The sequence below is a fragment of the Pongo pygmaeus genome, chromosome 12 (assembly GCF_028885625.2).
Source record: "Pongo pygmaeus isolate AG05252 chromosome 12, NHGRI_mPonPyg2-v2.0_pri, whole genome shotgun sequence".
Taxonomy (NCBI): Eukaryota; Metazoa; Chordata; class Mammalia; order Primates; family Hominidae; genus Pongo; species Pongo pygmaeus.
The window spans coordinates 85,853,876-85,869,066 of NC_072385.2; the positions used below are offsets into that span (position 1 = coordinate 85,853,876).

Genomic DNA, 15,191 nt, shown 5'->3' on the forward strand with positions numbered 1-15,191 from the left:
TTTTTTTTTTTTTTTTAATTCCTGGGCCAGGCACGGTGGCTCATGCCTGTAATCCCAGCACTTTGGGAGGCCGAGGCAGGTGGGTCACGAGGTCAGAAGTTTGAGACCAGCCTGGCCAACGTGGTGAAGCCCCGTCTGTACTGAAAATACAAAGATTAGCTGGGCTTGGTGGTGCGTGCCTGTAATCCCAGCTACTGGGGAGGCTGAGGCAGGAGAATGGCTTGAATTCAGGAGGCGGAGGTTGCAGTCAGCCAAGATGGTGCCACTGCACTGTAGCCTGGGTGACAGAGCAAGACTCCATCTCAAAAAAAATCTTCAAATTAAACATTTCCAAAAGGTTTATGTCCTGTTCCATGGTATTCTTTTATAGGCTAATATACTCTTAATAAATATATCCAGTATTATTTAGCAAAATTAATTGTATAACAGAGATTAAGAGTAGGGGGCTCCGGAGCTTAACCATCTGATTTAAAATTCTGCCTCTGCTGCTTAATACCGTGTGACCTAGTGTGAGTTGCCTAACCTCTCTTTGCCTGGTTTCCTCATCAGTAACATAGGAATAATAATATGTCCCTTATGAAGTTGATGCAAGGATTCAATGAGTTGATACACGTATAAAACACTTGAAACAGGAGTGCCTGTACATGTAGGTTTTCAGTAAGTATTAGGTACACTGTTAGCAATAATGGCACTATTTATTTGAATTACTGTCATTATTATCATCCATCATCATTTGTATTGATACAATAAAGTTTTAAAAGACACCCAAATTACTTCGTAGTGAAAAGTAAAAATGAAAACATCATATCTAGAGTCCATTGACTTAAAAATTATTTTGCTACTGTTTATTGGCTTTCTAACCTTAAGCATTTCACTTAAGCTTAATGGCCTGAACTGCCTGTCAATAGAACAAATTAATACCTTTCTTGTCGGTGATTACTTGATTTGTAAAAAACATTACTAGAAATCATGTTGCAGTACCACAAATTATAGTCAAAGTATGGAACTGGGAAAGAGCTGATGATGCTGAGCCCCTTCCCCATCCTTTTCTGTCTCTGGTGAGGTCCATTTTTCTTCTTTCAATAAAATGGTTGCTGGCTGGACGCAGTGGCTCACGCCTGTAATCCCAGCACTTTGGGAGGCCAAGGCAGGTGAATCACCTGAGGTCAGGAGTTCGAGACCAGCCTGGCCAACATGGTGAAACCCCGTCTCTACTAAAAACACAAAAATTAGCCGGGTGTGGTGGCAGGTGCCTGTAATCCCAGCTATTCAGGAGGCTGAGGCAGGAGGATCGCTTGAAGGAGGCAGAGGTTGCAGTGAGCCAAGATAGCGCCATTGCACTCCAACCTGGGCAACAGAGCAAGACTCAAGTCTCAAAAAAAAAAAAAATGGTTGCTTGATACAGAGAATATTAGCATGGCCCCTGCCCAAGATTGACGCGCAAATTTGTAAAGCATTCTGTATTAAAAAAAGTTGTTTCTTGTGTGAATTCACAAAGGAAAGGTTAAGCATTTAATGCTTATAAGAATATAGCCATATTTTCATTTTGCTTTTCATACTTCACACTCTTGCTCTTAAACTCCTGGCCCATAAACTAAAGGCATTTCTAGAAATTTCTAAATTTTATGTGAAAATACATTAGGGATAGGCTAAATTGTTTTCTTTTAAGCTGTGTGCATATGACGATTTGTGTGTCCTATTTTATACTTTTATAACACCTGTGTGTGTCCTTGGTATGGCACTTACTATATTGCTTTATTTGTTTACATATCTCACTCCCCTACTAGAACAGTTCCCTCAGTGACGGACCTTTATATTCACAATGACTAGCAAACAGATGAAAATTAATAGGCCGGGCTCTGTGGCTCACACCTGTAATCCCAGCACTTTGGGAGGCTGAGGTGGGCAGAGCATGAGGTCAAGAATTTGAGACCAGCCTGGACAGCATAGTGAAACCCCATCTCTACTAAAAATACAAAAATTAGCCAGGCATGGTAAAAATACAAAATTAGTAGTCCCAGCTACTTGGGAGGCTGAGGCAGGAGAATCGCTTGAACCTGGCAGGCAGAGATTGTGGTGAGCTGAGATCACACCACTGCACTCCAGCCTGCGCGAGAGTGAGACTCTGTCTCAAAAAAAAAAAAAAAAAAAAAGAAAAGAAAAAATTAATAGCATTTAGTTAATGACGTCTGTGAATCCAAGGTTAGGCTAAAGCTAGGTTTGACTTAATTGTTAATTTGGGGCTGTGGTCATTCTGGTCTTGAATTAATGATATATTTGATAAGTCTGGCCATATCAGTTTCTACTTGGACGTAACACTACTTTTGAATTACATTGTCCAATTGAACTTGGATTGAACTTAAGTATTTTAAATCTTTGGAAGTTACTAACTTTAAAAATTTTTTTCTTGCTTGTTAAAATAGAAAATTATTGTTTGTATTTTATGAATTTTGACTCTTAGGAAATATTGAATGTGAAAAACTAGGGGAACAAATATGAGAATGGAAGAAAACATTTTTAAATGTTCCATCCTGGGGAGAGACTTTTTTACACTCCTTTTCCCAAAAGCAATGAGAGAAAATGTCTTGGGAGAACAGAACGTGATACATAACAGAAAAGAATTAAAATAAAGTTAAGCTATTCTCAAGAGACTTTAATCCTTGAATTAGTAGTTGTCAGTTGGAGATTTTCTTTGAAATCAAACTAAGTTACGAACTTTGGTCAATTCTGGGCCCACAGACATTTTTTACTTATTTTTAAAATTCATTTCAAATTCATGAATCTGTGGACATTTTCTATATAGAGTATTGTTAATTTTTACATGAACAGATAACAGTCCACTTTACATCATATGGCTACCTCTCAAAAATTGAATGGCACGTCTACCATGAAACAGTATTGTACCATATGTACATTAGGATAGCTATGATAGCTAGTCTGTGCTTTCTGACTCGCCATTCCTAGTGTAGCATATTTTCTGAGTGACAAAATTCTCTTATTTCTAACCCAAATTACTCACTAATGCTTGAGATCTACATATTTAGTTTTATGTTGGGCATTTCCACTTGAATGTCTCACAGGTACCTCAAAACTCAAAATCCAAACCCTTCATTCATCTTTTTTCCCCACCTTCAACCTCCAAAGTCACTGCCTTAGTACATGGCACCACCATCCATTGGATTGCCCAAATCAGTATTAATTTGGTTCCAACCTCTTCTCCATCCCCAGCTCACCATACCCACTCATCAGGTTTTATGAGCTTTATCTTGTATCTCATATATCCATTTCTTCCATATTTATTACTGTAGCCATCTTCCTCTCTGAGTTGTATTGTGCTGTAGCTCCCTTACTGGTCTCCTCCCGCCAGTGCTATTCATTTCCAGTTGTTTTTGCATTGTTTGGGTGATCTTCCTAAAACCAAAATCAGAACACATTACTGTTCTTTTTAATACCCTTCAGTGACCATATTTTGTTTTTAAGATAAAGTCTAAATTATTTTAAGTGTTTGTAACAGCCTTTATAATTTGGCCTCTGCTACATAGTATAGCTATACATATGGAGCAGCTGGCAGTTCCTTGATACCTGTGCTGGAGATGAGCACCTTCAGGTCTTCACACACACTATTCCTTCTGCATAGCTGACTCTCAGTTGTCATCCATTTCTCAGCTTGGACTTTCTTCAGAAAACCTTACACCAATACTCACATCATCTAAGATTGGATTAGATGTTCTTAAATATTCCCTCAATACTTTCTGCTTATCCTTATCAGCATGTGACACACTGCATTATTACTGCTTGTTTAGTTGTCTGTCTCTTAGGCTCTTGAAGAGCAAATACAATATTCTGTTTGATTGACCTGTTTCACCAATACCTAGCACAGTATATGGCAAGATTTGGCTTTTGAAGATTGTTACTAAGTAAGGAAAATGCACATTTTTTTTTAGTCATTTTAAGTATAATCCTGTAGTGGCAAAAATTCAATGTAAGAGTGTATGTGTGTTAATAACTGAATACATTAATGGAAGTATTATGTAACAGTATCCTAAATAAATAATTTTAAAATGTAACTATAAAATCAGAAACATTTGCTTACAGCAAGTCAAGCTATTAAAAAGTTTTTTTAATTATAACTTTACTTTTGGGCTATTATAAAATATTTAAATTTTAAGTAAATCATGTAACTTTATAAGTATTTAAATTTTGTCTTGATTTCCATTTGTGAATTTTTTTAGCAGTTAGGGAAAAGCTGTGGTAGTTTCCAACTGTGTTAGAAACTGTTGTCAAGTGTGGTTCCTTTACGCCATGAGACTGGGAGCTGTTTCTAAACACAAAGTTGTTAGTAGCACAGATTTGCCTAAGTTTCCAATCTGATCTGTGACTATGGGTAAGTAAATTGGAATTTGTATATTTGTGGGGAAAAAAACTTGTGTCAATTAAATTCCATAAACTACTCTTAACTTTATAACCTAAAATGTGTAGACTTTAAACCCCAGCCAATCAATAGTATAGTTTTTTGCAAACTTTCAAGGTAAAGGGTATATAAAAATCAAGGTATTCTGCTAGCCTCAGAATAAATATAGTCAAGACAGTTAGGAATCTTATTTGAATCGTGAAATAAATTTTCAGTGCTACACTTATTATCAAAGATGTCAAAGATTATTTTTTAATTAAAGAAACTTGTTTATTTTCCGGAAGCCTTTACTTATTTCTGTGATTCCTATTAATAGTGAAGATTGTAGTGTATTTATAGCATAGGATTTGTAGTAAAATCTAGAAATTATAAAATAAATTTTGATATTATATATGTGTGTGCAAATAGCATACTTTTAAATTGTATATTAACTTTTTATCCTTTAAGACAGTGGTCCCCAACCTTTTTTGGCACCAACGACTGGTTTTGTGGAAGACAATTTTTCCACGGGCTCAGAGGGGTGGGTGGTTTCAGGATGAAACTGTTCACCTCAGATCATCAGACATGCACCACATAATTAGATTCTCATAAGAAGTGCGCAACCTAGATCCCTCGCATGTACAGTTCACAATAGGATTCACACTGCTATGAGAATCTAATGCTGTGGCTGATCTGACAGGAGGCGGAGCTCAGGCAGTATTGCTTGATCGCCTACCACTCACCTCCTGGGTGGCCCATTTCCTAACTGGCCCCGGGGTTGGGGATCTCTGTTTTAAGAGAACTGATAAAGGTTTAGTGAAAGGTGTGTGTGTGTGTGTGTGTGTGTGTGTGTGTGTGTGTGTGTGTGTGTGTGTGTGTGTGTGTGTGTGTGTGTGTGTGTGTGTGTGTGTGTGTGTGTGTGTGTGTGTGTGTGTGTGTGTGTGTGTGTGTGTGTGTGTGTGTGTGTGTGTGGTTTTTTTTTTTCTTTTTTTTTTTTTTTTGAGATGGAGTCTCGCTCTGTCGCCCAGGCTGGAGTGCAGTGGTGCGATCTCAGCTCACTGCAAGCTCCACCTCCCGAGTTCACACCATTCTCTTGCCTCAGCCTCCCGAGTAGCTGGGACTGCAAGCACCTGTCACCACGCCCAGCTAATTTTTTGTATTTTTAGTAGAGATGGGGTTTCACTGTGTTAGCCAGGATGGTCTCAATCTCCTGACCTCATGATCCACCCACCTCAGCCTCCCAAAGTGCTGGGATTACAGGCATGAGCCACTGTTCCTGGCCATATGTGTGTGTTTTTATATACACACACAGTCTGTCTAACACAGTCATGTACCACATAACAATGTTTTCATCAACAACAGACTGTATATGATGGTGGTCCCAAAAAATTATGATACCATATTTTGTTTATTTATTCGTTTGAGACAGAGTCTTGCTGTGTCACCCAGGCTGGAGTGCAGTGGGTGTGATCTTGGCTTACTGCAACCTCCTGGGTTCAAGCGGTTCTCCTGCCTCAGCCTCCTGAGTAGCTGGGACTACAGGCGTGTGCCACCACGCCTTGCTAATTTTTGTATTTTTGGTAGAGACAGAGTTTCACCATGTTGACCAGGCTGGTCCCAAACTCCAGACCTCAAATGATCCTCCCGTCTTGGCCTCCCAAAGTGCTGGGATTACAGGCGTGAGCCACCACACCCAGCATGATACTATATTTTTACTGTACCTTTTTACTTTCTTTAGATAGGCAGTTATTTACCATTGTGTTACAATTGTCTACAGTGTTCAGTACAGTACAGTAACATGCTGCACAGGCTTATAGCCTAGGAACAGTAGGCTATACCATTATATCCTAAGTGTTTAATTTCTTTTTTTTGTTTGTTTGAGACAGAGTCTCACTCTGTCACTCAGGCTGGAGTGTAGTTGTGCAGTGTCAACTCACTGCAGTCTACACCTTTCAGGTTCAAGCAATTCTCCTGGCTCAGCCTCCTGAGTAGCTGGGATTACAGGTGCCCACCACCACACCTGGCTGATTTCTTTTATTTTTAGTAGAGATAGGGTTTCACCATGTTGGCCAGGCTGGTCTTGAACTCCTGGCCTCAGGTGAACTGCCTCCTTGGCCTCCTAAAGTGTAGGGATTACAGGTGTGAGCCACCACGACCAGCCTTCTCAGAACGTATTCTTGTCTTTAAGCGATAAGTGACTGTCTGTGTCTACATTGTCCAATTAAGGGTAGCCACTAGCTGCATGTGGCTTTTGAGCACTTGAAATATGCCTAGTCTGAATAGAGGCATGCTGTGTTACACATACGTACTATTTTCAAAGATTTAGTATGAAAAAATGTATGATTTAGTATTTAAAAATGACATTAATTATTGGCATTAATATTCTATTAGATATAAAAATGAAAACTATAAAATTAAAAATTTTTTTAACAAAAATTTTTTTTTTTTTTTTTTTTTTTTGAGACAGTTTCGCTTTTGTTGCCCAGGTTGGAGTGCAATGGCATGATCTCCGCTCACCGCAGCCTCCTCCTTCCAGGTTCAAGCGATTCTCCTGCCTCATCCTCCTGAGTAGCTGGAATTACAGGCATGCGCCACCAAACCTGGCTAATTTCGTATTTTTAGTAGAGATGGAGTTTCTCCATGTTGGCCAGGCTGGTCTAGAACTCCCAACCTCAGATGATCTGTCTGCCTGGGCCTCCTAAAGTGCTGGGATTTACAGGCATGAGCCACCACGCCTGGCCAAAATTATTTTAAGGTCTTGCTTTTGGACTTGTTGGCACAAAACCATAACTAATCCATGATTTCGTGTTTCTTGGGTTGGAGCCAGTTTGCCGCATCTATCATGGATCATTGGCTTTATTCATTTTTATTTAATGTAACAAATATTTTTTGTTTCATGTATGCTAAGTCTGTCTTGGGGAATACTTCTCCATAATTTCAGGAGGGAACAAAAAATAATGGATCTACATGTAAATGCATTTGTGGATTTGGATGTTGGAAGGAAGTTAAGGCAGTTCTTGTTTGGCTTTTTTTTTTTTTTTTTCTCCTGTAAAGTAGGACATAAGGTCATCATAGCCACCACTAGTGATGGCTTCTACGAAGAACTCCCTGAATTGAGTAAAATTAAAGGGTTCTCCATTGATGGGAATCAATATTTATTGAGTACTGATTGGGTACCAAGCTAAACACTGAAGAATATAAAAGAGGGCACCCTTTTTACCCTGCCTTGCTCTCAGAGCTTATAATTTTGTTAGGGAAATATGGCCTATAATAAAAAAAGTAAATACAACATAAGGCAGCTAAGGTATAGTAAGGAATACACGGTATATATTCAGTACTACAGGAGTTCAAAAGATGAAGCGAACCCAAATGACTGGAGATTTCTTTTAAGCTTTGTCTTTTGCTGCTTATCACAGTAGTAGCCAACTTATCTTCCCAGAATGATCCCTTTTTAAGTAACTTCTGGCACTGTACTTGATTCTCAGAACAGTCAGTAGTAATTTAATATGAGAACTGTAGAAATTAGCACATATTCTTCAGCGCAGAGTTCAAAACAGTAATTTTATAACTCATGAACACTTTAGGACAGTGTTTACAAGTGGGAAGTTGAGATTTCTGTGGTATTAATGACTTAAATCATGTAGCTTCTTGAATTTATTTGCTGTACGTTTTAGGATGCAAATGAATTAATCAGCACCTTCTCTTTCCTGTTATGACCTCTGAATTCCTTACTTTTCAGTCTTTACTATTTGCTATGTCGATGGTGAGAAGGAAAGGATTCCAGGGTGGGGTGGGTGGGTGTCTGTGGTAATAAGGTCTACAGATTTTAAAAAGGTGAAGGTGAGGAAGGGAAGAGGGAGTTGTGTAGGATGAAAAGTTTGAGAATGTACTTTTGAGTGTTGTAGAATTGGACTGACTACTGAAGACAATGGCAGACAAGCTGATAGAGACATTAACCCACATGCATGTATACTACAAACATATCAAAATGAAATATGCAATAAGGGCTGGGCACAGTGGCTCATGCCTGTAATCCCAGCACTTTGGGAGGCCAAGGCGGGCGGATCACTTGAGCTTAGGAGTTTGAGACCCATCCTGGGCAACATGACAAAACCATGTCTCTACAAAAATACAAAAATTAGCCAGGCATGGTGGCGTGCACACCTGCAAACTGAGGTGGGAGAATTGCTTGAGCCAGGGAAACGGAGGTTGCAGTGAGTTGAGATCCCACCACTGCACTCCAGCCGGGTGACAGAGTGAGACCCTGTCTCAAAAACAAAACAAACAAAAGAAATACGCATTAAGAACAAAACTATAAACGTATAACTAAACTTTTAAGGAAGGAAAGAGGAGGAGGAAAATTTGTAGGTATCAGAAATCAGAGAAATAAAATCAGAACAGTAAGCGGGAGCTAGTGTTGCTGTATATAGCACAGGGGGCTTTTGGTCCTGCATATGTTCTAAGGGGTCTGGGGTTGAATTTTATTGCACATATGGGGATAGGATATATGAACTTGGGCCTTTTCAAAATATATCTGAAACAAAGACCCAGGCATGTGGCCTAGAGCCTGAAATAACTTCCCTAATTATGCATAGAGATTAGAAAAAGTGCCCACTAGTCAAATGCTCACTCAAGAACAAAGTCAATGATAGAACTATCTAAGAGAGAATATAAAAAGTGAGTGAAATGATTGAAGAGACAAAAGAAGGAAATGAAGCAATGAGGTAATAGATCAGTGTGAAAAAGAAACAGTAAAACTTGGAAAAAATTAACTTTTTAGAAATTAAAAATATAATCATGGAAACTGGCTGTAGATGGGTTAAATTTCAGATTAGACAGATACTCTTGCCCTGGCTGAAAAGGAAAAGTCTAGCAATAAATGGTTAAGAATAAGCAAATCTAGGCCAGGCACAGTGGCTCATGCCTGTAATCCCAGCACTTTGGGAGGCTGAGGCAGGCAGATCACCTGAGGTCAGGAGTTCGAGACCATCCCGGCCAACGTAGTGAAACCCCGTCTCTATTAAAAATACAAAAATTAGCCGGGCGTGGTGGCGCATGCCTGTAATCCCAGCTACTCGGAAGGCTGAGGTGGGAGAATAGCTTGAACCCAGGAGGCAGAGGTTGCAGTGAGCCGAGATCACGCCATTGCACTCCAACCTGGGCAACAGAGCAAGACTCATCTCAAAAAAAAAAAAAAAAGAAGCAAATCTAAAATGTAATCCATAAAAGTAAGAAATTGAAAATAAAGGATTTAAAAAATACTAGACTGACACAAACCGAAACAGAAAGCTGATAGACCAAAAATAGATTTTTAAGGCAGAAAGCATTGTTAGTGATGAAGAAAGCCATTACATAATGAAGATGATGAAGAAAGCCATTACATAATGAAGAATGGAATAATTCACCAGGAAGAAATAGTTATCTTGAAGCTGTGTGTCCAAATAATATTGTCTCAAAGCACATAAAGCAAAAATTTGCAGGCAAAAAAAAAAGACTAACTACAAATATAGTGGGAGATTTCAGCACATTTCCTTCAGAAGCCAATGAATAAACCACCACCACCCTCAACAAAAGTGAAAAAATGAAAGTATAGAGACTATTTGAACAACACAATTAACAAGCTAGATCTTTTAGACATGTTTAAACCATACTCTAAAAATTAGTGTTGATGTTCCTTTCAAGCACACATAGGACATTTACTAGTCATGTTATTAATATACAAACATTTACAGAATTACACATATTAGACCTCAAAGGGAGAGAGTTCTACAAATGCCTAGGCATATCATACTGGCTACTTTTTGTGATTCCTGCAGTACATGGAAAATTTACAAGCTGGGCGCATTGACTCACAGCTGTAATAATCTCATCACTTTGGGAGGCCATGGCAGGAGGATCACTTGAGCTCAGCAGTTTTGAGACTAGCCTGCACAACATGGTAAGACTTTGTGTCTACCAAAAAAAGTTGTTTTAATTAGCCAGGTGTGGTGGTTCGCATCTGTAGTTCCAGCTATTTGAGAGGCCAAGGTGGGAGGGCTGCTTGAGCCCAGGAGATCCAGGCTGCAGCAAGCCATGATTGTGCCACTGTATTCCAGCCTGGGTGACAAAGTGAGACCCTGTATCTTTTTTTAAAAAAAAAAAAAGAAAAAATTATTTGAAAGTGATGTTAATCAAATAATATTTAAATATAATAGTAATTGAAATACTTCTTGAACTCTGCATATGAGCCCAGGCATACTGTGTGTTTTACATGTATTTAAGTTTTTAGCAGCTTTCAATTATAACATACTATTAACTTTAATAGATGAGAAAATGTAGGCTTAAAAATGTTAATTAACACCCAAGGTTAGCTGACTGGAAATCTCTACTTTTAAATATTACACTTTTACAAACTCTCCCCCCTTTTTATACCTTTGTTAATATGAAATATAGCTAGGTAGAGAAACCTACATAAAACACAAATACAGAGCTTGTTGAGTTATTATTAAGGTATTATCTTTGTAATACCAACAAGTCAAGAACTAGAACTTTGCCAGCCACTACTAAGCTTTTTATGTTTCCCATTCTAATTATATTCTCCTCCTGCTGGGCGCCAGTGGCTCACACCTGTAATCCCAGCACTTTGGGAGGCCGAGGCGGGCGGATCACAAGGTCAAGAGATGAAGACCATCCTGGCCAACATTGTGAAACCCCGTCTCTATCAAAAATACAAAAATTAGCTGGCCATAGTGATGTGCACCTGTAGTCCCAGCTACTCGGGAGGCTGAGGCAGGAGAATGGCTTGAACCCAGGAGGTGGAGGTTGCAGTGAGCTGAGATCACGCCACTGCACTCCAGCCTGGCGACACGGCGAGACTCCATCTCAAATAATAATAATAATAATAATAATAATTTGAATACCAAAGTGTACATTCTTAATGTGTTTTGTAAAGTTTTCCTTATTTTTCTCTCACTGTTTTTGTCCAATTTATTTGTTAAGAAACTGGTAGTTTGACCTGTAGAGTTTCTTACAGGTTTGATCAGATTCAGGTTTGATGTTTTTGGCTAGACTTTATAGGTAGTGGTATAGGAGATATATACGCTACTGTACAAACTATTGATACTCATTGGTTAAATCTGTTAACTCGTTAGAGATAGCAAAATGGTGATTCTCTAATTTTATTATCTCTTCATTACTGGAATGTTTTTATAGAGAAGCGTCCCCTCATCTAATACTTAGCTACCTGGTGATTCAGTTTATGTAAGAGAGGAAGAATAAGTGTTTGCTTATTTCGTGTTATTTACCAGTTTTGTTTTTTGATTTTTGGTTTTTAGGTTTTTTTTTTTTTGAGACGGAGTCTTGCTCTGTCGCCCAGGCTGGAGTGCAGTGGCACAGTCTCGGCTCACTGCAAGCTCTGCCTCCCGGGTTCACACCATTCTCCTGCCTCAGCCTCCTGAGTAGCTGGGACTATGGGTGCCCGCTACCACACCAGGCTAATTTTTTGTATTTTCAGTAGAGACGGGGTTTCACTGTGTTTGCCAGGATGGTCTCGATCTCCTGACCTCATGATCTGCCCACCTTGGCCTCCCAAAGTGCTGGGATTACAGGCTTGAGCCACTGCGTTATTTACCAGTTTTCAACATGATGGATTGGTTTCCACTAGCATCTTTGAAATAATCTTTTTTTTTTTTTAATTTTTAAAGTATTATTATGAACTCATAGATGGATGGATTGACTGATTTTGAGACAGGGTCTTGCTCTGTCACCCAGGCTGGAGTGCAGATGTGTGATCATGGCTCACTGCAGCCGTGACCACTTGAAAGCACTTTGGAGGCCAAGGTGGGAGGATTGCTAGAACCCAGGAGTCTGAGACCAGCCTGGGCAATATAGTGAGACCCCATCTCTACAAAAAAAAATTGTTTTTTAATTAGCTGGGTGGTGGTGCATGCCTGTAGCCCCAGCTGCTTGGGATGCTGAGGCAGGAGGATTGCTTGAGCCCAAGAGGTTGAGGCTGCAGTGAGCTGTGATCGGACCACTGCACTCCAGCCTGGGCGACAGAATGAGACCCTATCTCCAGAAAAAAAAAAAAAAAAAAGATGTTCATACACCAGACTACCCTCTGACACCCTTTTTACCCTACCTGGTATCTCATGCCGTATATTGAGCTGTTCCTCTTCATAGACACACTCCTTGCCAAGCTGCCTTCACCATATATGGTCTCTAACCATGTAGTACCAGTTCCCTTCCCACTCCTCTCAGCAAGTGGACATCTTCCTCACCTTTTTTTTAAAAAAAAAGTCTTCCACAGCTGGGCGTGGTGGCTCACGCCTGTAATCCCAGCACTTTGGGAGGCCGAAGTGAGTGGATCACGAGGTCAGGAGATCGAGACCATCCTGGCTACCACGATAAAACCCCATCTCTACTAAAAATACAAAAAATTAGCTGGGCGTGGTGGCGGGCGCCTGTAGTCCCAGCTACTCGGGAGGCTGAGGCAGGAGAAAGGCGTGAACCCAGGAGTCGAAGCTTGCAGTGAGCCGAGATTGCACCACTGCACTCCAGCCTGGGCGACAGAGTGAGACTCCATCTCAAAAAAAAAAAAAAAAATCTTCCACATTTTATAGAAATCTAACATTTCTTTCATATGGCTATCCAGTTGGTTGGAATTTCATATAAAACTTGTATCTGCTCCCTCCCAAATTTGAAGTTTTTAAGAAAGTTTTCTGTATCCATAGAACTTTTTTTTAAAAGGTTATAATTTTTCTTATTGCTTTTGTTTATAACAGATGATGATGTGCCTGCAGATATGGTTGCAGAAGAATCAGGTCCTGGTGCACAAAATAGTCCATACCAACTTCGTAGAAAAACTCTTTTGCCGAAAAGAACAGCGTGTCCCACAAAGAACAGTATGGAGGTAACTTTAAATGTAATTGCTTTTCTTTTTGTAATGAAAGAATTTTCAAGAAACAAAAAAGGGAATGTCATCCTTTTTTAGAAGTAATGATTATGGATGATAAGAATATTTGCTTTACTAGTTTCTGTTTTGTTTTTGAAGGGCGCCTCAACTTCAACTACAGAAAACTTTGGTCATCGTGCAAAACGTGCAAGAGTGTCTGGAAAATCACAAGATCTATCAGGTATTTCCTATGGGAAAGTAAGAAATAGGGTAAAATAATTTTTTTTAATTTTGCTTGATACCAAAAAATGAAAATTAAATGTATTCGAGTATTACTTTTGGGATTCAGAAAGTGATTATTACGGAATAAACTTTAGAACCCTGACCTCTCCTTCTGACTTTTATTGTTGTATAAAAATGCTTTTTATGTATTTATTTTAACCATTTCTGAGATGGCACATAATACCTAAAAGAAGGAGTATTTTTGTTAGTTCAGGATAGAGATAAATATGTGTTACCCATGAAACCCACATGCTTATAAAATGACCATTATCCAAAAAAAAAGCTATTCATTAAATAAAATGAAAACTGTGTTCTTTAAATAATGAGAAAGTTATTGCTCGAATGATAGTTTATATGTTAATCTCTTTATAGCAGCACCTGCTGAACAGTATCTTCAGGAGAAACTGCCAGATGAAGTGGTTCTAAAAATCTTCTCTTACTTGCTGGAACAGGATCTTTGTAGAGCAGCTTGTGTATGTAAACGCTTCAGTGAACTTGCTAATGATCCAATTTTGTGGTAAGTAAAAACCTATTCCTTATTAACTTGAGATATATTATTTGTTGCCCAAAATGCTAAACATGGTAGGAAAGTCGGTGCGGTGAGTTGGTAGTTACAATTAGTTGGAACAAAATTAAAATGCTTATCAATTCCAAGTTACAAATGGGGGCTGTCAGTCCAGGTGGTATTTATAAATCAGTAAATGAGGTATTTTATCTGCTGTTTATCAGTTAATAGCAACTGAGTGATTATGGGAAATGTTTTTCTTTTAATAGCTTTTTAGAAACATAACAGTGTAATTTAAAATAGCTAATGAATTTTAAATCTGATAGATTAGAATGTAGGTTTCATATATCACTTTTGGGAAACAGTTGTATTCATGAATCTTTAAATAATTCTTGCCCTTTGACCCAGTAATTCTACTTCTGAAAAGTTTTTTTTGCCTTATGTACAAATTTTTCATAACAGCTTAGTTAATACTGAGAAAAATTATAAATAATCTGAATATCCAGAAATAAGGTAATGAACTACATAAACTGTGTATTGTGTACTTGGAGAGTTGTGATATAACCACTAATAGTAATTTTTACAGAGAGATTTTCATTTGTTTTTTGAGAGACGGGGTCTTGCTCTGTCACCAGTCGCGATCCCAGCTCACTGCAGCCTCAACCCTCTGGGCTCAAGCCATTCTCCCACCTCAGCCTCCTGAGTAGCTGGGACCACAGGCATGTGTCACCATGCCCAGCTAATTTTTTTTTTTTTTTTTTTTTTCGAGACAAAGGGTCTCACTCTGTTACTCAGTCTGATCTCGAACTCCTAGGGTCAAGTGATCCTTCTACCTCGGCTGCCCAAAGTGCTGGGATTACAGGCATGAGCCACCGCACCCAGCCCAAGTTTTTAATAACGTGAAAAAAATGCTGTTATAAAAAGTGAAAAGAGGCCAGGTGTGGTGGTTCCTGCCTGTGGTCCCAGCTACTCCGGAGGCTGAGGCAGGAGGATCATTTGAGCCCAGGAAGTCAAGGCTGCAGAAAGCCGTGATCATGCCACTGCACTCCAGCCTGGGCGACAGACGGAGACCCTGTTTTTTAAAGAAAAGAACAGAGTACAAAATTGAATATGCTATATAATCACAACTATAATAAATGATC

General features: G+C 39.1%; 1 protein-coding gene and 1 pseudogene across 4 annotated transcripts in view; both read left to right on the forward strand.

Moving 5' to 3' along the window:
* The window catches only part of FBXO11 (F-box protein 11), a 99,247-nt gene that overhangs the window by 53,172 nt on the left and 30,884 nt on the right, over positions 1–15,191 (forward strand). For 2 of the 4 annotated variants that reach the window (XM_054472058.2, XM_054472052.2), the window contains exons 2-4: positions 13,153–13,280; positions 13,422–13,503; positions 13,917–14,061. In XM_054472058.2, coding sequence (XP_054328033.1) covers positions 13,153–13,280; positions 13,422–13,503; positions 13,917–14,061 — 355 coding nt within the window. The remainder of the gene's footprint in view (positions 1–13,152; positions 13,281–13,421; positions 13,504–13,916; positions 14,062–15,191) is intronic. The other 2 variants (XM_063649397.1, XM_063649398.1) reach the window with 1 other exon arrangement.
* On the forward strand, positions 1,397–1,468 carry LOC129030947 (U6 spliceosomal RNA; annotated as a pseudogene).